General features: G+C 38.5%; 1 protein-coding gene and 1 non-coding gene across 2 annotated transcripts; both read left to right on the forward strand.

Annotated features, from left to right (window-relative positions):
• The first annotated feature begins 480 nt into the window (after positions 1-480).
• Positions 481-22,169, forward strand: LOC104108810 (protein CASP-like). Its single transcript, XM_009617934.4, has 19 exons — positions 481-820; positions 1,631-1,741; positions 1,853-2,031; positions 9,597-9,746; positions 11,239-11,327; positions 11,431-11,540; positions 11,737-11,831; positions 12,048-12,103; positions 12,605-12,770; positions 17,683-17,775; positions 18,115-18,243; positions 18,506-18,625; positions 18,880-18,960; positions 20,314-20,421; positions 20,548-20,691; positions 20,772-20,873; positions 21,295-21,374; positions 21,735-21,827; positions 21,953-22,169. The coding sequence occupies exons 1-19, from the start codon at positions 730-732 to the stop codon at positions 22,011-22,013; spliced, it is 2,058 nt and encodes a 685-aa protein (XP_009616229.1). The 5' UTR covers positions 481-729; the 3' UTR covers positions 22,014-22,169.
• Positions 22,170-22,634: 465 nt separating this feature from the next.
• Positions 22,635-22,706, forward strand: TRNAD-GUC (transfer RNA aspartic acid (anticodon GUC)). The gene has a single exon. It is a non-coding gene; the product is annotated as a tRNA-Asp (tRNA).
• Positions 22,707-23,913: the final 1,207 nt, after the last annotated feature.

Genomic DNA, 23,913 nt, shown 5'->3' on the forward strand with positions numbered 1-23,913 from the left:
AGTCAGTTTTCGGACTGATAATTGAAAAATAGCCACCGTTTACAAAGTCATTGAAAAATAGCCACTATTTTGCTGCAACACGGAAAGTTCTAGCATAATATAATGGAGATTGGTGTGCCTGTATATGAACTTCCAGCATATTATGCTGGAAATCTAGGACACAGAAAGTTCCAGCATAATATACTGGAGATTGGAGCACGTGTGTATGAACGTCCTAACATATTATGCCGGACCAGTATATTATGCTGGAACTCCATTATACTATGCTGGAAGTTCAAATGTAAAAAATTCGAACTCTTGTATATTATGCTAAAATATTTTTCGTATTTTGAACAATATTTTTATTAAAATTTATCTTTACGTAAAAATTAACTTAATTTCAATTATTTTTGAAATTGCGACTATTTTTCAATTAAGCCCTGCCACCCAATTATTTTGGGTTGCGTTGGTATTTAGTATAGATTTCCCGATTTATAAGTCGGATTAGAACATTCGACTTTACCGATTATACGTGCATTTTTCAATTGCAATCTATATATAACGGAAATGACATTTCTCCATCAAACTTTCTTTGCTTTCTGCGGCAACAATATGATCGAACTAACTCTGAAACTGAAAGCTTAGGATCTTTGATCTATCAAAAAATTAGTTCAAAATTTTCTCCATACCATTGCATCGGATTGGTACATAGGATATTTTTGACAATTCATATAAGCGTTTGAATGAACAATGGATCCCCAGGAAGGAGGATCGGAGAGAGATAAGGCAAAATCTACGACTTCTTCTACTCCTCTCGCCGCTGTCTCTACCTACTGGAGAGGTACATTTTGCCGATGCAATTATCCCCTAATCTCCTTTTATTTATGATGCATATCACCGGCTCTAGGTTTTGCTGTTGATTATCGCAAATTAATTTCACTTTGGATTAGTTCACTTCGCACTTGTCTTATGAAATTAATTTAACACTAGTCAAGAGAAAGTTCGCGTTTCTTCTCTTAAAATCAGTAGTTCACTTGATATACTACTCGGATTTTTAGCTACTGTTCCACTCAAGTTCACTTGCAATTTGCTGTAAAATGTCGGAACAGAGAGATGGAGTGAGAGAAGCGAAAAAACCTAAGTTTCCTAGGCAGCTTTGGATTGCTAATGATGGAGTGAATTTTTATAATACTCGGGATTTTTGGCTGCTTTTCACTCAAGCTCCTTTGCAATTCGCAGTAGAATGTTGGAACAGAGAGATAGAAAGAGAGAGGGAAAAAACTCAGGTGCTTAGTTAGATTTTGGATTGCTGGTGATGAAATGACTTCATTGAAGCAAAATGTTCACTTTGCTTTTGTATGTTTCATTCTGATTTCCATGATGTAGTTCTTTACATATTTGTGCCTCTAGCGCAGTACTTTATTTTTCAAATGATTGCTTTGTGTGTAATCATTTGAGTAACATGGTTAGTGAGGATTTATATAGCCGACTCCAATTATTTTTGGGGCTGAGGCTTAGTTTTTGATGTATTGTTATGTGTAATGATATTCATTGTATACTATTCTTAATTTGGTCTAAGAGAAGATAAAGTTGAAGATACATTTTAAGAATATTGGTTTTCATTTTCAACAAAAAAAAACAAATTTTACAGACTTTGATTTAGAGAAAGAAAGGAGTATACTGGATGAGCAAGGTCTTAGAATTGCTGAAAATCAAGATATCAGTCAGAAGAACCGCCGGAAACTTGCGGAGAGCACTCGAGGTACTAAACATGCATTTCCATTGAGTTGATACTGCACTACCATTATAAATCGTTATAATTACTTTGTACTTCTTTTGTTTGTGTAAAACATGTTCATGCACCTCTTGGCAGACTTTAAAAAGGCTTCAAAAGAAGACAAGTTGAGCTTATTTAACTCTTTGCTCAAGGGTTATCAAGAAGAGGTTGACAATCTTACAAAGAGAGCAAAATATGGGGAAAATGCTTTTCTTAACATTTATCAGAAACTTTATGAGGCACCAGATCCCTACCCGATTATTGCTTCTATTGCTGTAAGTACGATGCTGGCTTTATAATCACTTATCCCTTGCTTGCGCAAATGAAAAACTTCATGCTCATGAGAGAACTCCTAGAGTTTGTTGATCAATCTTTGAAACAATATATTGTTAGAGCTTGTACTGGTGCTCGCTGCTGGCCACTAAAAATGGCTAGATTGAGCTAAAATTATTTAAGTTATTGTCACATGGCATTTTGCAGTGAGTGGATTAGTGGTCCATGATTTTGGATTCTCAAGATACTAAATTGTAGGCTGGTTATATGTTTCCATTTTAGATTAGCTACTAAACTGTAACTGCTAAGTATGTGTAGGAAGAGGATTTGCGACTATCTTATTGCGCAAACCTTTTCAGTGGCATAACAATCATGTCGAGTGGGGCTTGGGATGCTGAAGTATTTCTGGTGGTTAACAATTTTTTTTTTTTTGATAAGTTAATGTATTTCATAGAAAGCATCAAGAAGATGCAGAATTCAGAATTTACAAAGCAAAGGAATAGAGAAAAAAAAGAAGACAGTGTTAGCTCTATTACAAAAGGCCTAATCTCAAGTTAAGGAGCTAACAAAGTCCAAAAAAGATTCAGGGGAGTTGACAGGGGAGAGATTACTCCAACTACAAAGACTTGTTAAACATCTAGCCTTAAGAACGTAATTTGGGGTAGTAATGCCTTCAAAGCATCTAGTGCGTCTTTCTGTCCGGACACACCAGAAAATGCAAACAGGGATCATCTTCCAAACTTTCTTGATGGATTTCCCAACCTTCCATGAGCTCCAGCTAACAAGGGCATCTTTAACACTCTCAGGCATAACCCATTTAAGACCAAAAGTTGAGATGAACATGTTCCATACATCTGCAATAGCTGTACAATGTAAAAAAAGATGTCTATTGGTCTCTAAGGCATGTTGACACATGTAGCATCTGTTGACTGTGGGGATGATTCTTCTGCTAAGATTGTCTTGAGTGAGCGATGCTTCATAGAGGGCTATCCAACTAAAGCAAATCACCTTTGGAGGTAGTTTAGTTTTCCAAATTAATTCCCTTGGCCAATCGATTAACAATTCATTTTGAGTGCATTGCATGTAGTAGTGTGCCTTCACAGAGTACTTACCATCGGCTTTATTCCCCCAAATGAGTTTGTCCGATGCCTGATCATCAATTAAGACTGTCCCTAGTCTTTCCAGTAGGTTGAGAAGATCTTGCAGCTCCCAAGCTTGTATGTTCCTCCTGAACAAAGGGTTTCGGGAATAATCAGCTCTGTTTTGTGAAATGGTTGACCGTTTACTTGAGGATATTGAATAGAGCTTCGGAAAATCAGCTTGCAATGTTGAGTCCCCCAACCATTTATCTTCCAGAACCTTATTTTTGCTCCATTGCCTACCTTAAACTTGCATTGGTGATAAAAATCCTCCCCTAGCTTGCTGATATACTTCCAAGGTCCTACTCCATATGGTGATCTAGCAACCTTGGTACTCCAGTGATTTTTATTGCCATGTTTTGCAGTTACCACCTCCTTCCAAAGGGCGTGATCCTCTTGTGAATATCTTCACAGCTATTTCATAAGCATGCTCTTATTATGGACCGTGAGATCTCTAATTCCCAGGCCACCTTGTGACTTTGGTAGTGTTACTTTTTTCCAATTAACCAAGTGGAATTTATGAATTTTGCTTCTTCCTTCCCAAAGAAAATTCTTCCTGTATTTGTCTATCTGCTTTAGCACCTTTCCGGGGATGGGAAATAAAGACATAAGTTAGGTGGGAAGGCTATCCAATACACTGTTGATGAGTGTGAGTCTCCTCCCAGGGAAAGGTATTGCATTTGCCAGTTAGCTAGCCTTCTTTAAATTTTTTCAGTGACTCCACTCCATATATTAGATGATTTGAACTTTGCTCCCAACGGAAGCCCCAGATACGTAGTTGGTAGTGTGCCAGTACTACAACATAGAATGTCAGCCAGGCCCTCCAGATTAAAAACATCACTGACAGGATAAGTGACACTCTTCATCATATTAATGTGTAAACCTGAAACAGTTTCAAAAATAAGCAAGGTCATATTTAAATGCAGCACTTGAGATTTTTCAGCCCCACAGAAAATTAGGGTGTCATCTGCATATAGCAGATGTGAGACAGTCACTCTATTCCCAGACCTGCTACCAACTTCAAACCCTTTGAACCATTGTAAATTCCTGGCTTTGTTCAGCGTGTTACTGAGACTTTCCATGGCAATGATGAAGAGAAAAGGTGAGAGAGGATCCCCCTGCCTAAGACCCTTTTGAGGAGAGAAGAAGCCGGCTGGGCTTGAATTAACCAAGACAGAGTACTTCACGGTGGTAGTGCAGAACTTAATCCATTTAATCCATTCGTTTTCAAAACCCATTTTCCTCAGCATCATAAAGAAAAAATTCCAGTTTAGCTGGTCAAAAGCTTTCTCTATATCCAGTTTGCATAAGAGACCCACTTCCCTGATTTAAGTTTCCAATCCAGAATCTCATTAGCAACTAGAGATGCATCTGTAATCTGCCTTCCTTTAATGAAAGCATTTTGCTGCCCAGAAATAAATGTCCAAATGACTTTCTTCAGTCTTTCAGCAAGCAACTTTGCAACGATTTTATACACACTTCCTATTAGACTTATTGGTCTAAAATCTCTGAGTTCCATAACCCCTTTCTTCTTTGGAATCAGAGCTATGAAGGATGCATTGCAATATCTCACCATCTGGCCATTTTGATGGAAGTGATTCACGGTGCCAATGATGTCTGATTTGATGATCTCCCATGCACTTTGGAAGAAAGCCATTGTAAATCCATCTGGGCCCAGGGGCCTTATCTGGAGCACATGCTTTGATGGCCGCTAGAATTTCCTCTTATGTGAAATCTTTTTCCAGCTCAATTCTCTCATCTTCTGTGATACTTGCTAGACCCTCAAAATTAGCTGTAGGCCTCCAAGGTTCATTCTCAAAATAGAGTGTTTGATAGAATCCCATAATTTCCTCCCTGATCTGATCCTTCTCCTCGATCAAGTCATTACCAATCTTGAGTTTGTCAATGTTGTTTTTTCTTCTGTTGGAGTTAGCTATCTTCTGAGAGTATTTGGTGTTCCTGTCCCCTTCTTTAAGCCAGAGGCACATGGATTTCTGTCTCCATGAAATCTCTTCTGCCTGAGCTAATTTTTGGATGTCAGACTTTAGTGTTACGATTCTGAAAAGTTCTGCTGCTGTGAGTGTCCTCATTTCTACAGCCTGTTCCAATGCTAAAAGATCATTCAAAGCATTGGTTCTTTGTACTTCCACCTTACCAAAAACTTCTCTATTCCAGGTAGAGATGTCTTTCTTAGGCAACTTTAATTTTTGAGTCAGAACGAAGTCAGGATTGCCACTGACTGCATAGCTTTGCCACCACCCCCTTACTCTGTCAAGAAATCCCTCGGCCTGTAATCACATGTTCTCAAATTTGAAGTATGAGGGGTTAACCTCCCAGTCTCCACTTTCCAGCATTATAGGCTTATGATCTGAAATAACATTAGGAAGCACCATCTGAGTTAGCTTCCTGAAGGTGTCACTCCAGTCATTTGCTACGAGGAACCTGTCAATTCTGGAAGCCTGATGTATGTTCTCACCCCTGGTCCAAGTATAAGTAGCACCATGAAGAGGCAAATCAATAAGGCAAAGATCTTCAATTGTATCAGAGAAGTTTTTCATTGCCTTTGATCTTCTATTGCAATTGAGCCTTTCATGCTCGTATCTGCATACATTAAAATCACCCCCAATCACCCAATGATTATTCTATAGCCCTTGGATTGCTGCAAGTTCATCCCAAAATACCTTTCTTTCAGGATTTGTGTGTGGGTCATAGACCCCTGTAAAACACCACCTGAAGTCTTCATGGGCACTTTCTAACATACTGGAGATTGTATAGGATCCCTGATGAATGTCTATGTAATTCCAGTTTCTTTTATCACATAAAATTACCACCCTGCCCCTGCTGTCAATAGCTTGTAGCTCTGCCCATCCAGCCCATCTAGATCCTATCAAATGTTGTGAAAGACAATCTGACCATTCATTGATTTTGGTCTTCTGAATACATACAATATCAGCTCTCCAACTTTGAATTAAAGACTTCAAAGCTAAGTTGCTCGGACACACCAATTTGGGCGCCGTACCCGTGTCGACACGACACTGACACGGGTAAGGGTGTGGGATCTGTGTCGGATTCAGTTAGACAAGATCGGGTGCGTTGACCAAACAGATAAGGAAAAGGTTTTATACTAAAAAAAACAGAGACAAGGAAAATATTTTGTTGGGGAAAAAGACTAAGGAAAGTAGAAGAAGCAGATAGACGAAGAAGACAAAGACAAATTAGGATATGCTTTCTTCTTGAAAAGTGATATGCTTTCTAGCTGTCATGACCGTGTGCAAACCTTTTTGTCTCGGGCCCATCACTATCTAACTTTTTATATTTGATTTAATCTTATTTATTTGTCTCGGGCCCACCACTATCTAACTTTTTATATTTGATTTACTCTTATTTATACATTTCAATTGACCATAAAAGAACAAGTTTTTCTTTATCCCAAAAAACTATACGTGGAGCTTGCTTTGAAATCTTTAAGCTTTTGATTCTTTTGACTATGTAAAATAAGAGAACAGTAGCAAAAACACGAATAAAGAAGAAATTCACATTTAACAAGTTATAGGTAAGTACTCCACATAATTTAGAGATATATTTATTTTTATTTTTGAATTATTTTTAGCCGGATCCCCACACCCATGTCGGTTCTAGGATCCGTATCCCCGAATCTTAAAATTTCCATCTTAAAGGATCTGACCTCTAGATCCGGCACCCGTGTCGGACACTCGTACCTGTGTCGGAGCAACTTAGCTTCAAAGTTCCCCTCTTTTCCCTTTCATTGAGCCCCCCCCGTACATTTCAACTCAGAATTCGTAATTTCATTCTGAATGGAGTTTGTGAATCCCGCCCCTTTCAATACTAGTGCTTCCTCTTTCTAAACTTTGTCCACCCTCATAATTAACCAAAATTTTTAGCTTCTCTAGTTTTGCCTCCTTCTTTGACTTTTTCTTCTTTGTTGGTTTCTCTGATAATTTTTTCTGCTGTATTTGCAGTTGCCGTCTTTCCTCCATACGCAGAATAATGTCCAAAAACTCATGTTCGAATCCAGCCATGTTGACCCCGAAGGCTTTGCTAGCCTTCACCATCACCATTTTGGTCCATCTTGAAGTCTCGACCACAGAAGGGTTTTGTATAATTTGAGGAGTTGGCCCTTCCTTGTGCCATGGGAGAGATAGAAAATCAGAAGGAGAAGAGAAGTCAGAGTCGGATTGAGTAGTGAGAGACCTCTCTGGTGCTGGAACCACGCTTCTTAGTAGTTTTCTCAACACTGCATCAGGGTCGGCTTCGTCATCTGCGTCAGAGATAGTAGAGAGAAGAGAGTTAGCTGGTGGAGGGACTCTAATATTTCTATTAGAGTTTATATCGCCATCTGCCGGTTCAGATATGTGCTCCTCTGATAATACACTGAATTGATTGGAGCAATGGGTAGTGTTAAATAGGCCCACCCTTTTCCAATAAGACTTGGTATTTTTCTTTTGGGCTTTATGCTTTGGGCCGACCATATAGTAGCTTTGATCCACATTGTGGCCCAGTTGATTAAAACCTAAGTTGGCTTTAACCGATGGATTAGAAGAAGCCACCTGCTCTCCCACGTGCCTACTCTCTAAAGCAGTAGGATTCACTTTTTGTTGGCTCGATGTACCAATCCCATCAGTCGACAGGGTCTTCTTCTCCGATAAGCCCAATGAGCTTTTGACGGCATCACTTTTTCCGATTGGACCGAGCTTTACCAATTAATCTGGCAGAATAGTGATTTCATATTTCCAGTCACCAACTTCAATATTTACTTTCTCAGGTTGTTGGCCTACAAGATTCTTCACACAAATTCTAGCCCAGAAAAGGTGTGTTTTATATTTGGTGTACAGGTCTGTATCGACAAACCCACCGTAGAGATCTCCTATAGTGCGGAAAGTACTCAAGCACCATGCATGAAGAGGAATACCGAAGGCTTTAACCCAGTGTGGCTGATCATTCGTTAAGGTTGAACCAGTCGCCGGTGACCACCATTCCAAAGTTAAATGGCGACCGTTCCAGAACCAATCACCCGCTAGGATTCTCATTGCCTCCTGTCTTGAGGGGAACTCAAAGAGAAAGAGATTATGGTCCATGGGTGTAATTGTGAGTCCAGCCGTTACTTTCCATCTAGAGGGAACCATTTGTGAATAGTCTCCGATTTTGGGCCAAGATTAAAAACGTCATTGAATCTTCCAACTAGACTTCTGGAAAGAGGATGATTGTCATCTGTCCAAGATGAAGTTGGTGCAGAGTCTGGCCATTTCTGTATATCTGCAGCTTTTGAGTAGGTTTTTGTTTGAGGTACTGGGGCAGTCACAGTACACACTCGATTCCCCAAATGACTGAAGATCCTTTCTGCAATCTCCTCCCAACCAGCTCCATATTTTGGTTCAGGGATAATAATGGCGGACTTCCGAGCACCCAGCCAAGTTTCCACTCTCAGGAATCGTCCATGAATGTTGTAGTTTTGATACACCCTGTAAGATACATTTGTTGTTTCTTCCCCCATCTTCTGTATAAATCCCCTGACCCCTTTGATGCTTGATGCAGTACTGAGCAAATCCATCGGAGGTTGCTCTCGTCCACCTTTATTGTGCTTGTAAAACGTCTGCTTCTTTCTGTGATGGAGAACCATCTGACTCGGTCATCATTAATAGCCACTACTTCAAAAGATTTAACACCTGTAATAAGGATTAACTTATCACCCATGTCAAAGAGAAGTTATCTAAAAAGGTTGAGGGCAAGGTTCCCACCTAAGGAGGAATTCCATAAAATAATTATTAGGTGCATAACCCTGGTGGTTAACAGTTTTAAATGCTGGAATTGACACTATCTAGAAAAATGTTTTAGAAACAGTATTTAATGGCTTGAATGATGGCTACACAATTCAATTAAATAAATCTTCAGGGTGCACAAGGCATGTAGGGATGCTTCAGCTAGAGCTCTGGAACTGTTGTTTTAACTCTAAAGTACATATGAGACTGCAGTTTATTTACTTTTAAGTTTTCTCTGATTGTTCTTTGTTAGACCTGCTGTTACTAGGGTCTATAACCGCAGAAAGAAGGGTGAAAATAAGGCTTTAATGTAATTGTTTTATTTATTTATTATTATGTATCTGTATTTGTAGTACTTACCTAGCAGTTAACTAGCAGTTCAGGCATTTATTTTGTGTTATATTATAGTAGGAAGAGGGGAAGACAGGCAGTTTATTCTGCAGTATTTTCTCTGGAAGATTTGGAGGTTAAGGTTCCTCAAAATACCTTGGTTGTTAGGTGTATTAATGTTCTAATTGCTGTTTGTTTCTCTGTAGAACTTATTCTATTTGTTGGTGGCAATAAAGAATAGTTGAAGTGTTGTTCTGTATGCAAATTCACTGATTACAGTTAGGAGAAATTCTGGTTTCCTAACATTCTTACTTTATGCAGGAAAAGGATTCAAGGATATCAGAATTAGAATCTGAGAATCGAAAAATGAAGGTTGAGCTTGAAGAATTTCGCATGGAGGCAACTCACTTGAAAAATCAACAAGCAACAATAAGAAGACTTGAAGAGCGTTGCCGTCAGTTAGAACAACAGGCCAGTATCTATATATACATATGTGCCACACATGCGTATGTTTGCTACTTGCATATTGACAGTAATTTTGTTGATTATTACTGCAGTCGCCCAGTTCACTACTTCGCTGTGCAATCCCTACCATGTGAATGGTTGCTTATATTTATTCTCTACTTTGTAAAAGTTCCACACAAGTAGGGATCACACGATTTGAACTATGCTGAGTGGATCAGTGGAACCACTGTTAGCTTCTACTTAAAATTCACTCAGAGAGGGGAAAAAAAAAAAGGGCAGCCCGGTGCACTAGCTCCCGCTATGCGCGGGGTTCGAGGAAGGGCCGGACCACAAGGGTCTATCGTACGCAGCCTTACCCTGCATTTTTGCAAGAGGTTGTTTCCACGGCTCGAATCCGTGACCTCCTGGTCACATGGCAGCAACTTTACCAGTTACGCCAAGGCTCCTCTTCACTCAAAAAGAGAGGAAAAGAAAAAAAAAAAGAGGAAGCCCAAGCTTTGTGGCTTTGCTAGCTTTCACTTTTCAAACCCACAAATCTTCTCAAGTAGCTCCACTTTTCGCTAGGATTCAACTCTAGAAAGGCTTATGCCCACACAAAAAAATAAATAAATAAAACCTAGAGAAAGGCCTTTTATTCTGTTTCAAAATTTGAACTGCTGATAGTACCAAATATCCATCATTGGCATCTGAAACTAGTCAGAGTCCCAAATTTGGTGTGTCTAATGGAGAACTTCAGTTGCTTTCTAATAATGGTCACAAGAGTAGTGATGATGGTGCTGCAGCACTTGGGAAATTGAATACAGTTAGACGAGAAGCCCAGGAGTCTTTCTTGAAGATGGTTTACTGTGGCTTGTGGCAAGTGGCCTTGAAGGGGGAGATGAAGTGGTTTTGCAAGCAAGTTAGAGTGTAACAGAGAGACAGGTTTTGGCAAAGTTAATGTGTGAGAGACTGGAGGTAACGAGAGACATGCAGCTGAGACATAAATGGAGTCTGCTAGGTTTCATGAATTGATTGGAGAAACTAGTCAGTTCATTTCACCATATAAATATCTAATAATGAAACATAGAGGCAGCTCAATAAGCTCATTAACCATCGAGTTTAACTTGAGCTAAGGGGATAAAAATAAGCTGGCTAAGCCTGAGTAAGGTTAATGTGGCTTCTCAGCACCCTTTGAGAGTGGTATTCAAGGTGAAGCTAAGAATATGATTTCTGCTTAATTTTCATGCGCATTACTTTCCTGTTTTTAATATTGTAATAATTCACATTACTTTTCCTCTTCCTCTTCCTTTTCCTTAACTGTATTTTTGGGTCTTTTTCCCATAGGGTGGGGAGTGTGGTTTGAGTTAGAATTTTGCACTTTCCGATGTTGGACTTTCTCTATAGTGCTAGCTTATAAAGAAAAGCACATCTTCTTAGTACCATCTGATGTTGTGAATCTGAGTACATAGCGGCCAGCTTCATTTGGCTTGATCCTTAATATGTCCTTTTTGTGGTTCAGATGGAGGAGAAAGTCAAGGAAGTTGTAGAAATTAAGCAACGCAGTTTGGCAGAAGAGAACCAGAAAACTCTTGAGGTTTTAAAAGAAAGGTGTTACATTTAGCGTCACATCTATCTTTGAATAAGTATTTGGTGTCATATCTTTCCTTCTGGAATAGGAATATCATGATTTGCAGTCTTCTATTTGATGCAGGGAACAACTATTGCAGGATCAATTACGGCAAGCTCAAGAAAGTGTTTCGACCATGCAAAAGTTGCATGAACTTGCGCAGAGCCAGTTGTTTGAAGTCCATGCACAATCAGGTGTTATATTCATCTAGCCATAAATCTGTTTATTTCTTTGATTTGTATTATTCTAATCTGAAAGTGTGCAGCTCTTTTTTCTTGTCAAAGTTCGCTTTCAGGATTTGGATTTTCTGCTCTTTTTTTTTCTTTTCGTTTTATTGGCTAAATATATACCTTAATAAATAGTTGGACTAACTCATTTGTACTCAAATAGAGGGAGAGAGGGCAGCAAAGCAATCAGAAGTCAGCTTGTTAATGGATGAAGTTGAACGGGCTCAGACTCGCCTTCTTAGTCTTGAAAGAGAAAAGGTAATAGGATCTAACTATCTTTGGTTTCAGCTTTTCTTCTTTTTGTGGTACATTGCTTCACTTTAAATTCCATATCAAGCATTTTAGCTGTGGACACTTTTCCACTCTGTTTCGACGGAGACTCAGTCAGCTCAACCATAAGATCTTACGGCAGAGAATCGTAGTGAATGTTTTCTTTTTGGATTGATTAATAATATTATGCCTTGGCTTATTCAGGGATTGTTGCGCTCACAGTTACAGACGGCAAATGAAGATAATGATCACAAGAACAGGTTAAGTTCATTGTCTTAACAAATTTGTTTTATCTCCTTCAGCCATATATGTATGTGACTGCAAATATATATCTTGCAAAAACCATCTCCTGACAAGCTTTGACATCCAGTTGATCAATCTGTGGCTGGTGAACGATGTTCTTAGCTTGTTACACTGGTTCTGAGAAAGTTTATTACTCTTGAAAATTAAAATTGTCAAACCTCTGTTTTACATATCTGACTAGAGCAATGCAGTTTAACAAGAGGAAGACGAAGTGTGAGAGTTTGTATGGCATACTCTAGAGCAAACTAGGTTCGTCAAGAATAGTGTATAAAAGTGTAATTACAGCAATCAAGTCACACTTAAACCTTTTAATATATTAACGTGTGAACTATGATCTATGACAAACATTTATATAGTACATCTTGTTTCTCTATAGTTCTTTTTTCTTCCAAAACATGTCTATCATTGGTAGACAGGTTAAAGTAACTAGTCGAATGTCTTCACCGCTTCACTTTCAGCGATAATTTGGACGCAAATAGTGCTCTTGAGACTTCTCTGATTGCCAAGGAGAAGTTCATTTCTGAGCTAAATACAGAACTTCATAATTTGGAGAACACCTTATCAAATGAGCGAGAACAGCACATGAATGAGATAAAGAAGTTGAATGCGCTGCTTAATGAAAAGGTATGTTCCTTTGGTGCTAGTGTAATAGTTGTCAACTAAAAATGTATGAGGATATAGAAAAATTCCAACTCTTCTTTGACCATAGTGTTACCTTCCTCACTGGTTTGCTTGTATGTATCAGTACAAAATGCTCCAACTGACTTCCTAATGTATCGGAACATGTTCATAGGTTTATACCAATTTTTGTGGGACCAATTTGAATAATGTTTCCTACTTTCCACATTGGGGAATAGGATAGACGTTCATAATGTATGTGAGAAAGCACGGGAGAAAATATGTTATTGATATTGGATGATAAATACAATACAAAAGGTCCCTATTTATAGCTATACACTACAAGGAGATATTACTCCTCTTCCAATGTGGGACAAGACTACACTATACATATCTGTAAACTAACACTCCCCTCAAGCCGGTGCATACACATCATATATACCGAGCTTGTTACACATGTAGCTAATACGAGAGACTTAGTGAAAATATCTGCTAGTTGATCATTCGACTTTACAAATTTTGTAACAATATCTCCTGAAAGTATTTTTTCTCTGACAAAGTGACAGTCGATCTCAATGTGTTTAGTCCTCTCATGGAACACCAGATTTGACGCAATATGAAGAGCAGTTTGGTTATCGCACACTAGTTCCATCTTGCTGATTTCTCCGAACTTTTAACTCCTTGAGCAACTGCTTGACCCAAACTAACTCACACGTCGCCATAGCCATGGCCCGATATTCGGCTTCGGCGCTAGATCGAGCAACTACATTCTGTTTCTTGCTCTTCCACGAGACCAAGTTACCTCCTACTAGAACACAATATCCAGACGTAGAACGTCTATCAAAAGGTGATCCTGCCCAATCAGCATCTGTGTACCCAACAATCTGCTCGTGGCCTCGATCCTCGAGTAGTAATCCTTTGCTTGAAGCTGACTTTATATACCGAATAATGCGAACAACTGCATCCCAGTGACTATCACAGGGAGAATCCATAAACTGACTTACAACACTCACTGGAAAAGAAATGTCAGGTCTAGTCGCTGTGAGGTAATTCAATTTGCCAACTAATCTCCTATATCTCGTAGGGTCTCTAAGAGGCTCCCCCTGTCCAGGCAGAAGCTTAGCATTCGGATCCATAGGAGAGTCAATAGATCTGTAACCCATCATTCCAGTCTCCTCAAGAATGTCTAAAGCATACTTCCGCTGTGAAATAACAATACCTGAGCTAGACTGAGCGACCTCAATACCTAGAAAATACTTCAATCTGCCCAGATCCTTAGTCTGGAAGTGTTGAAAGAGATATTGCTTCAGATTAATAATACCATCCCGATCATTGCTAGTAATAATAATATCATCAACATAAATCACTAGATAAATACACAGATTAGGAGCAGAATGCCGATAAAACATAGAGTGATCAGCCTTACTACGAGTCATGCCGTACTCCTGAATAATTGTGCTGAACTTACCAAACCAAGCTCGAGGGGACTGTTTCAAACCATATAGTGACCTGCGCAATCTGCACATAACCATTAAACTCCCCCCGAGCAACAAAACCAGGTGGTTGCTCCATATAAACTTCTTCCTCAAGATCACCATGGAGAAAAACATTCTTAATGTCTAACTGATAAAGAGGTCAATGACGTACAACCGTCATGGACAAAAAGAGACGAACATATGCTACTTTAGCCACGGGAGAGAAAGTATTACTATAATCAAGCCAAAAAATCTGAGTATATCCTTTTGCAACAAGACGAGCCTTAAGCCGATCAACCTGGCCATCCGGGCCGACTTTGACTGCGTAAACCCAACGGCAACCAACAATAGACTTACATGCAGGAAGAGGAACAAGCTCCCAAGTGCCACTCACATGGAAAGCAGACATCTCGTCAATCATAGCATGTCGCCATCCTGGATGAGATAGTGCCTCACCTGTAGACTTAGGGATAGAAACAGTGGACAAAGAAGATATAAAAGCATAATGAGGTGACGACAGACGATGATAACTTAAACTGACATAGTGGGGATTAGGATTAAATGTGGATCGTACACCTTTGCGGAGTGCAATTGGTTGACTAAGAGGAGACAAGTCCCCAGTAGGTGCAGAATCTGATGCGGGGCATGAATCACCTGGGCTTGATGCTGGATGTGGACGACGATGATAAGTCAACAGTGGTGGAGCTGCAGAAGGTTGAACTGGATTATGTGGAGGAACTGAAGCTCTAGGTGGTGGAGCTACAACTGGAGCTGTGGGTGGTAGAGCTACAACTGGAGTTGTAGGTGGTGGAGTTGGAGTGACTGAATCTCCAAAAGATGAAACTGGTAGTACCTCAGAAATATATAAGTGATGACCTGAACCTGTGAAGTATGATTGAGTTTCAAAGAAGGTAACATCAGCGGACATAAGGTACCGCTGGAGGTCAGGAGAGTAGCATCGATACCCCTTTTGTGTTCTCGAAAACCCAGAAATACGCACATAAGAGCACGGGGAGCTACCTTATCTGTTCCTGGAGTAAGGTTATGGACAAAACAAGTGCTTCCAGAGATACGGGGTGGAAGAGAGAACAAAGTTAAGTGGGGAAACATGACAGAGAATGGAACTTGGTTCTGGATAGCTGAAGATGGCATGCGATTAATAAGATAGCAAGATGTAAGAACTGCATCCCCCCAAAAACGCAACGGAGCATGAGATTGTATGAGTAGGGTACGAGCAGTTTCAATAAGATGTCTATTCTTTCTTTCAGCTACCCCATTTTGTTGAGATGTGTTCGAACAAGATGTTTGATGAATAATCCCATGAGATTTCATAAATTGCTGAAATGGGGAAGACAAATACTCTCGGGTATTATCACTACGAAATGTGCGAATAAAAACCCCAAATTGATTTTGAATTTCAGCGTGGAAGGTCTGGAAAATAGAAAACAACTCAGATCGATTTTTTATCAAAAATATCCAAGTACACCTGGAATAATCATCAATGAAATTGACAAAGTAGCGGAATCCCAAGGTGGAACTGACCCGACTAGGACCCCAAACATCTGAATGGACTAAAGTAAAAGGTGACTCTGCTCGATTATCAAGACGCCGGAGGAAATGGGAGCGAGTATGCTTACCGAGCTGACAAGTGAGATAAACCAGATACCATTTTCTGAAATTTTGACAAACTGGGATGTTCCAACCGTTTATGTAATAAATCTGGTAAATCAGTAACAGGACAAGTTGTAGAAGGAAGACAAGATGTGAGTCCATGTGATTTAGCAAGGATAAGGTAATAAAGTCCGTTTGATTCACGCCCGGTACCAATGGTTCGCCCCGTACTGCGTTCCTGTATAAAAACATGGTCATCAAGAAATAAAACAGCGCATTTAAGTGATTTGGCTAAGCAACTAACAATTATGAGATTAAAAGGACTATTGAGAACATAAAGGACTGAATCTAAAGGTAAGGAAGGAAGTGGGCTTGCTTGACCTATTGTAGTTGCCATGGTTTGAGACACATTGGCCATTGTGACTTTTGGAAGAGATTGAAAATACGGAATAGTAATGAAAAAAGATTTGTTACCAGAAATATGATCTGATGCATCTGAATCAATGACCCAAGACTCAGAGAATGAAAATTGAGAGAAACAAGTCACACTATTACCTGTTTGAACAACAGAAGCTATCTCAGAAGATATCTGCTTACATGCTTTGTACTGAAGGAACTCAATATAATCTGCTCAAGAAATCATCCGACTATTCAAAGCATCGTTTCCCATGTCGCTACGAGATGTCTGCTTACATGCTTTGTACTGAAGGAACTCAATATAATTTGCTAAAGAAACCATCCGACTATTCAAAGTATCGGTTCCCATGTTGCTACAATTTGTGGTAGTAGGGTTAACTTGAAATAGTAGAAATAAGTAATTTCTGTGAGAAAACTGAAGAAATAGCTTGAAAAACAGTGTTCACAGCAGGAAAACAGAACACTGTTCTGCGCTGGAAACACTGTTCATGCCGGAAACATTGTAGCTCGCCTGAATCTACTGTAGCTGACGGAAAAGCTCAAAGTGGTCGGAATAAAACAAAATCAGTGAGGGTAGGATTAGAATTACCAGGCGATCCTACTGTTCAATTGGAACTTTTTCAAAATCTGTTCGGAACAGTGCTCACGCGCCGGCGCGTGGGTCAGATCTCGCCGGAATTTTTTTTTCTTTCCCGGGCGCGTGGACGTGTGTTTTCCGGTGGGGTTGACTGGGGTTTGGTCACCGGAGCCTGAGGAGTCTTGTGGTGGTGTTGGTTTTTGCACAACACCAACAAAAAGTGATTTGCTTACAGACAACCTCCTAAGTCGCCGGAAAATTGCACGGCGAAGAGGTCTTTCTTCCCGGAAGTCACTGGAATGATGCACAACGACGGGTTTCTCACTAATGCTCTGATACCATGTGAGAAAGCACGGGAGAAAATATGTTATTGATATTGGATGATAAATACAATACAAGAGGTCCTTATTTATAGCTATACACTACAAAGAGATATTACTCCTCTTCCAATGTGGGACAAGACTACACTATACATATCTGTAAACTAACAATGTCAATATTTGTATATTGTGTAAAACTTTTTTCCTTTATGTTTTATCCCCTCTGGTCTATTTTTATGTTAATAATTTAGGTGCTCTGAGATATACTTCACATTTCTTGCGTAAAGTATTAGTACCAGTCCTAGTTATTTATGCCTCTCAAATTGAATCAGCTCCTCTAAGAGCACTTATGCTGAGTTTCACTCTGAAGGCTCAGGGGTTCAACTTTGATAAGTTGCTGCAACTATTCTATTATATATATTATAATAGGCATCAAGTTGTGTTGTTGGTCAATCTCTCTTTTAAGGCCTTTTTTTCTCATTTCCCCCAATTAATTCATGCTTTTGAATGTACCCTAGGAAGTTGCTCTTGAGGAACTGAAGAAGGAGCTTCAAACAAGGCCAACAACAAAGTTGATTGATGATTTGAGGAAGAAAGTTAAAATCTTACAGGTTATTCTTATTCAATATGCTTCAGTTACTCGATTTTGTGTAGGTTTTACAAGTCCTTTTAATTTTTGGTTTTCGTTGAACTTCTGACTTCTCAAGATAGCCTAAGAAATCTCTAAACTCGTTTCTCAACATGTTAAGATATTGGCTGCTTTTCTCTTTTCTTCATTTTCCTTTTTCTTCCCTGTGTTACATGACTACATCAATTTGCTCCACTATATCCAGCTTCATTTGCTTCTATTCATCTTCGAGTTTGGAACTGGGTCTCTCCATGATTCACTACCTAGCTCAAGAATGTCATTGCTACATTCTCCACTGTAATCCTTTTGTTGCTTTGAGTAGGCAGTGGGTTACAATACAATTGAGGCTGAAGACTGGGAAGTTGCTACCAGTGGAGAAGAGATGAGCAAACTTGAGTCCTTACTTCTTGATAAGAATCGGAAAATGGAGCATGAGCTGACACAGTTAAAGGTAACTTGCAAGTAGTGATTATGCCCCAATTATATGTTTGATTGTCACGAATAATTATGGGAAAAATCTGAATGTATTTAGATGGTAATGCTCTCAGAGATAAATTATGTTTATTTGATTATCATATAGAACTTTATATCTGAGGAGTCAATTTATTTTTAAAAAAGAACCTTTATATCTGAGTTCAGTGTTGATACACTTGAACTACTTCGTGATGATCAATCATGAATCATGCTGTTTTAACTTCTTTCTATGGTTTCAGTTCCAACTTTCTGAAAGGACATCTTCATTGGAATCTTCTGAAGCCAAGATTGTAGAATTAACTGCAAAGCTTAATGAACAACAACGATTAGTGCAGAAGTTAGAGGATGATATTCTAAAGGTTTGTGCAGTTTTCTCCCCTCCCATTCTCCCAAACCCAGGTTTGTTGGATGTAAATACTGCATTATATATTGTGGTAGACATAATAGTGTTACTTTTGCATGCTGGTGATTAAACACGATGTGCCAGAAACAGGATTTATTTAGATTTAAACTTGCCCAAGTGATAGCTGCTTGCTTTTCTATTAGTTTGTAAACAATTGAGTGTAGTTTAGTAAATTATATTTTTCAGAGAACTCTATTGTTGCTATTGCAGGGATATAGTTCTAAAGACAGAAAAAGCACTCTAATTGATGATTGGGATTTATCAGATTCTGGAGGAAAAGAAGCGTCTGAGGTGAATATTGGTCTTTGCTTGCTTCCTTATTTTTTCGTCTCCGCCCTAGAAAGAAAGGTTATATATGGACTATTTGAACTAAGCCTTGCTCCTGCATCTTGTCAACTCTCTCTGCAAGTGGCTTCTACCTTCCTTTTTCTAAAGGTTCAGTTCTTTCATATAGTTGAGCAGGTGATCTTCTCCCTTTTACCCTTCAGCCTAAAGGTTTCAATAAAGGCCATGTCATAGCATACTCCAGCAGACCAGTACTTGGATCTTTCAGAAAATGCTATAAAATTAAAATTACCAGTTTGTCCTTTAATATTTTCAGTCTAATCTTATTGTCTGACCTCAATCACATTATCTGTCGAACTTAAGGAGTGCGATTCATGTAATAGTGGTTGAGAAATCTGCCTTAAATGGATCCCCTGAAGTGATCTTTCAAGTGGATGGTAAGGGATTGAGAAGTGCACAACAGAATACATCAACAGTATCATTTGAACAGATTCATTACTGTTTAAGAAGATGACAAACTCTTAAAAAACAAAAACACAACTTGGTTAAGATTGAACTTAATGTCAGTAGTTCAAGACATCCCTTCAATCCAAAAAATAGGTTGATGCGTATTCTTTCTGGTACCTTAGAAAGCAGGATAGTATAACTCCAGCCTAGTTCGGCGTATCACATCTGTTACTAATTTAACAGCTAACCTATCTCCCAACATTTTGCATGTTTGATTTCTCATTCCAACATGACCCACAAAACAAGCCACCCCATGCCAACTTTCTGAAGAAATGGAATATGATATTGATCAATATGGATTCAGATAAAAGTTTTAAATTCTGAACTCCTACCATCACATCTCCTATTCCTCTAAGAGACTCCTTTGGGGAACTAGTCACCGAACAACGAAACCTGCTTTTTTAGGACTGATGCATATGGTGGTTACCCCCAAAGGATTGCATAACCTCCAGTAGTAGTCTTGCAGTAACCTTGGAGATCCACCTCTGTTAGGCAGAGGAACAAGCGATGATAAACCAATCTAAAACAAAATGAAATAAGAATCCAATTGATGAAAATGAATGACATCTGTTAATGATCAACAAAAACTAATGAAATCTGTTAAAGAGTGGAGAAAAGAATATTTGATGGGTATCATAGATAACCATCATACAATGGATAATTTCCTCGAGTTATCTATTGACGTGTAAGATTAGGTTTCCAAAGGGTCGATGCTTCTGATTCATGCATTTGAAGTTCTAAAACGCTATAATATTTATGAGTATGAGCTCTCTAAAAGTTGGCATATATTTACTTATCAACAACATATATTTTCTTATTAAAAAAAATAAAATATTGACATATATTGAATAGAATGCAGAACAGAGGCATGTTTCATCAGACCAAGATCAAAACTCTATGCTTAAGGTGATTTGCAACCAAAGAGACCGCTTCCGGGTTTGCTTGCAGGAAACTGAGGAGGTTTCACTCTTTTTCCCTTTCTTATTGAAATGATTTCTACTTCTATCTTTCCACCCACCTTCCAAAAACCTCAGATTATTTTATCTTTTATGATTACAAGAGTCATTAGTTTGTAATTCTTGATAGGAAATTAGACGGCTGAACGAGAAGATAGGGGCGTTGACCTCAGAACTCGAAAAAACAAAAGCAGATAATGTCAAACTTTACGGAAAGATCCGTTATGTTCAGGATTATAATTCTGAGAGAGTGATCTCAAGAGGATCAAAGAAGGTGACCTACCTGGATTTATTGTTGATTTCACAGTCTGCTTCAATTTCTTTTTCTCTGAAATGCTGCCTTCTCATTCTCAGCATGCAGAAGACCTAGAAAGTGGTTTCAGCTCAGATGTGGAATCCAAATACAAGAAGATGTATGAGGATGATATTAATCCATTTGCAGCATTCTCAAAGAAGGTTCCCAACTTTTCTTCACATCTTAATTGAATTCCAAGTCTTTTTTCCAGAGGGCACGGTTAGGCTGGTGTTAGTAAAACTTAGTTGCTCCACTTGCCTCCATCTGCCAAGTCCATTCATTTGAGGCCTCTGAATTAGCTTTCAGAATCATTTAAATTGATGAGAGCAGCTTCCTTTGCGTGTTATTTTTAATGTCCCATCACAAAAATTGCACAAACATTTAATGTTCCAACTTCTAAACTGTTTCTATATGTTCTCATCTTTCTGTCTTTTCCCAACATTTGCATTGTCTAGTCAGTGCAATAGCTTCCCTTTAATTCCCTTGTTTCCATTTCTCTATCTGTTCATGCTCATACCCATTTTACTCATGCTATTGGAGATTGTTGGTCCGCATCTTATCAAATCTTTTTGCCTATAATAGGAAAGAGACCAAAGATACAAGGAACTGGGTTTGAGAGACAAGATTACTCTCAGTAGTGGACGTTTTCTTCTTGGAAACAAGTAAGCTTCCACTATCCTGTTTCCCCTTTAGTTAGCTTATGGAAAAAGTTAGATGTCATTGTTGATTGTTGTCACTGGTTTTATCCCGGATGGTATTAATAGTAGATTTGAGTCTCATATATTTTATTTCATTTAAAAGGTAAATGTATAAAATAGTGTTCTTAGATTCAGCAGGAATAAAATGTACAACAATTTTATATGACTACTACTTTCATTATACGCCATTTTCCTCTTCGTGGGTTTTAAAGCAGTGGGGAAAGGGGAAATATTTTAAGACCATAGTCACAGTTGAAATGTGATTGTATTAAAATCAGCATTTGAATGTCATGTAATGAAGTGAAGCGAAATTTCATGTTGCAGATATGCCCGTACCTTTGCATTCTTTTACACCATTGGGTTGCATATTTTAGTGTTCACCTGCCTATACAGGATGTCAGCTTTGAGTAACCTCAGGTATAACCTCATCATGGACACCCCCACTCTCTTTATTATAAAAAAGAAGTATCATTGTTCTTTCTGTGGTGTAATTCAGGATCAATAAGGTGGTTGTTTATTAGATTGAGTTAATTTTTTTGCAGCCATGGATCTGAAGAATCTTTTGTTGGAGACAAGACTATCAATCTTCCTCATGCCCTATAGGTTCCCTTCAATATGTCAAAAATTCGAGTCTGTTAAGTCCTTGCAATCGCGTGGGAAACATAGGAGCTCTGTATAACATGTATAGGTTAAAAATAACACATGAATTGTATAATTCAAGTTTGATTGTGCATTAAGAAACTATCAAATCCTGGTCCAGTGGATTTCTTCTTGCTCTCTAGTGTTGTTTCTTTCCACGCGATACTCTCGTGCATTAAAAGAAAAAAGCTCATAAGTTTGGTCACAATTATGAATATAAATTGGATATCGAGTGGTAGTAGAAGTTATTTCGACTTAATTACCAAAAAAAAAGAAAAGTTATTTCAACTCATACATTCTGAGACGAGCAAATTTTGGGAAAAAGAGGAGCGCGCTATACCATTTCTCTATGTTAGCATCGAGTCGTTTAAATAGGCGGTAAGAAGAGTGAAAGCCTAGCCTACCAAAAACTTCATCTGGACACGAAATGCCAAAGTTGCAGTTGTATACTTGTACTAGTGTATACCCCTGCTTAATTATAAAAACCCAAGAATAAAGAGAAATAAGAAACAAAATCCTTACTGCCACTATTCTGCACAATTGGCAATAGTCAAATAGTAATAACTAAACAACTACCTCAACGAAGTCGTTGTAGTATAGTGGTAAGTATTCCCACCTGTCACGCGGGTGACCCGGGTTCGATCCCCGGCAACGGCGTTTTCATATTTTTAATGCCTTTCACCACTCACAGGAGCTGCCATTTTCCGCCTTTACAAATAGGTATTGCATCAACTCTTCGAGCTCGTATATATTTTTTGGTACAATTTCTATAGTACTCCTATTAAACTTGCATATCTATGTAGGGAATCGGTGAGGATTTGTTACAAAATGGTTTGCTGTCGGTAAGGATTTAGTGCTCAAAAAATTAGACAAAAAGTGCCAGATTTGTCGATAGGGAAGAGCGCTTGACACTCGTCACGACAGTAGTGTAGGTGGGGGCGGGGGACGTATTTTCTTTTCCGTTTTGGCTCGACTACCAGACAGTGGGAAACAGAGGTTCAGTACTATTGACATAGGTAAATAATTTCATCCATTAGTTGTTGGAATTAGCAGTGATCTTTCCATTTGATTAGAAGATTTAACAGCTAATTCACCCTCGCAATTGTTTTCACCGACAAGGACAGGGGAGTAACTCTCAATGTCGTGATCAGAGTAAGGAATCAGAACTGTTTTAGCGCATACTTCACAGAGCTTTGATAGTGCCAAATACCCCTTAACCTTTTTTGGGGTTTCACACCGCGTTCAATATCCGCATTGGCTATACAAATTCGAATTTGTGTTGCGTAAAACCATAAAAGGGGAAGTGCTCCCTATAAGGTATTTTTTTCATTCTCACGGCACAAACTTGAGATTTCTAGTTTAGGTGGAGGGGTTCTATCTATTCTAATTGATGCTAGTCTAGTGCCAAATAAGTAGTACAAATGACGAAAAATATGTACTCAGTACTCAGTGACGTAATAAAGCAATAACAAATACATAAGGTTTATCACTTAATCACAGTTAATTAATATTATTCCTATTTTAATTTATCAATTAATGTTCGTAAACTTAACATGATTTTGTTCAAGCAATGAGTTCAGGTTTTTCACGAGTTCAACATTCTGCCCATTTTATTTGTCAAAATTAAACGGAACCATATATGGTCTATTTGATTCATTTTCAATCTAAAAAATTTCCTAATAAAATAACACTTAAAATTTAAAAAAAATTAAAATTTGTGTAGAAATAAACAACTATTCTTAAAAGTAATTTTTTAACTAAAACTTAATCCTAAATAACTTTTATAATTAAAAGTCAAGTTCTACAAAACTTTCTTCAACAAAAGCTCTCTATAAACTACAAATCCTCTCGACTCTCTCTTTCC

Source organism: Nicotiana tomentosiformis, chromosome 3, assembly GCF_000390325.3.
Source record: "Nicotiana tomentosiformis chromosome 3, ASM39032v3, whole genome shotgun sequence".
Taxonomy (NCBI): Eukaryota; Viridiplantae; Streptophyta; class Magnoliopsida; order Solanales; family Solanaceae; genus Nicotiana; species Nicotiana tomentosiformis.

What these genes read in the sequence shown, in the direction of transcription:
- LOC104108810 (XM_009617934.4), top strand. Translation starts at nt 730, where the DNA reads ATGGATCCCCAGGAAGGAGGATCGGAGAGAGATAAGGCAAAATCTACG. An exon ending in CGATTATTGCTTCTATTGCT is followed by an intron (nt 2,032 to 9,596) that starts GTAAGTACGATG and finishes TACTTTATGCAG; the next exon opens with GAAAAGGATTCAAGGATATC. An exon ending in GCTTGCAGGAAACTGAGGAG is followed by an intron (nt 20,422 to 20,547) that starts GTTTCACTCTTT and finishes AATTCTTGATAG; the next exon opens with GAAATTAGACGGCTGAACGA.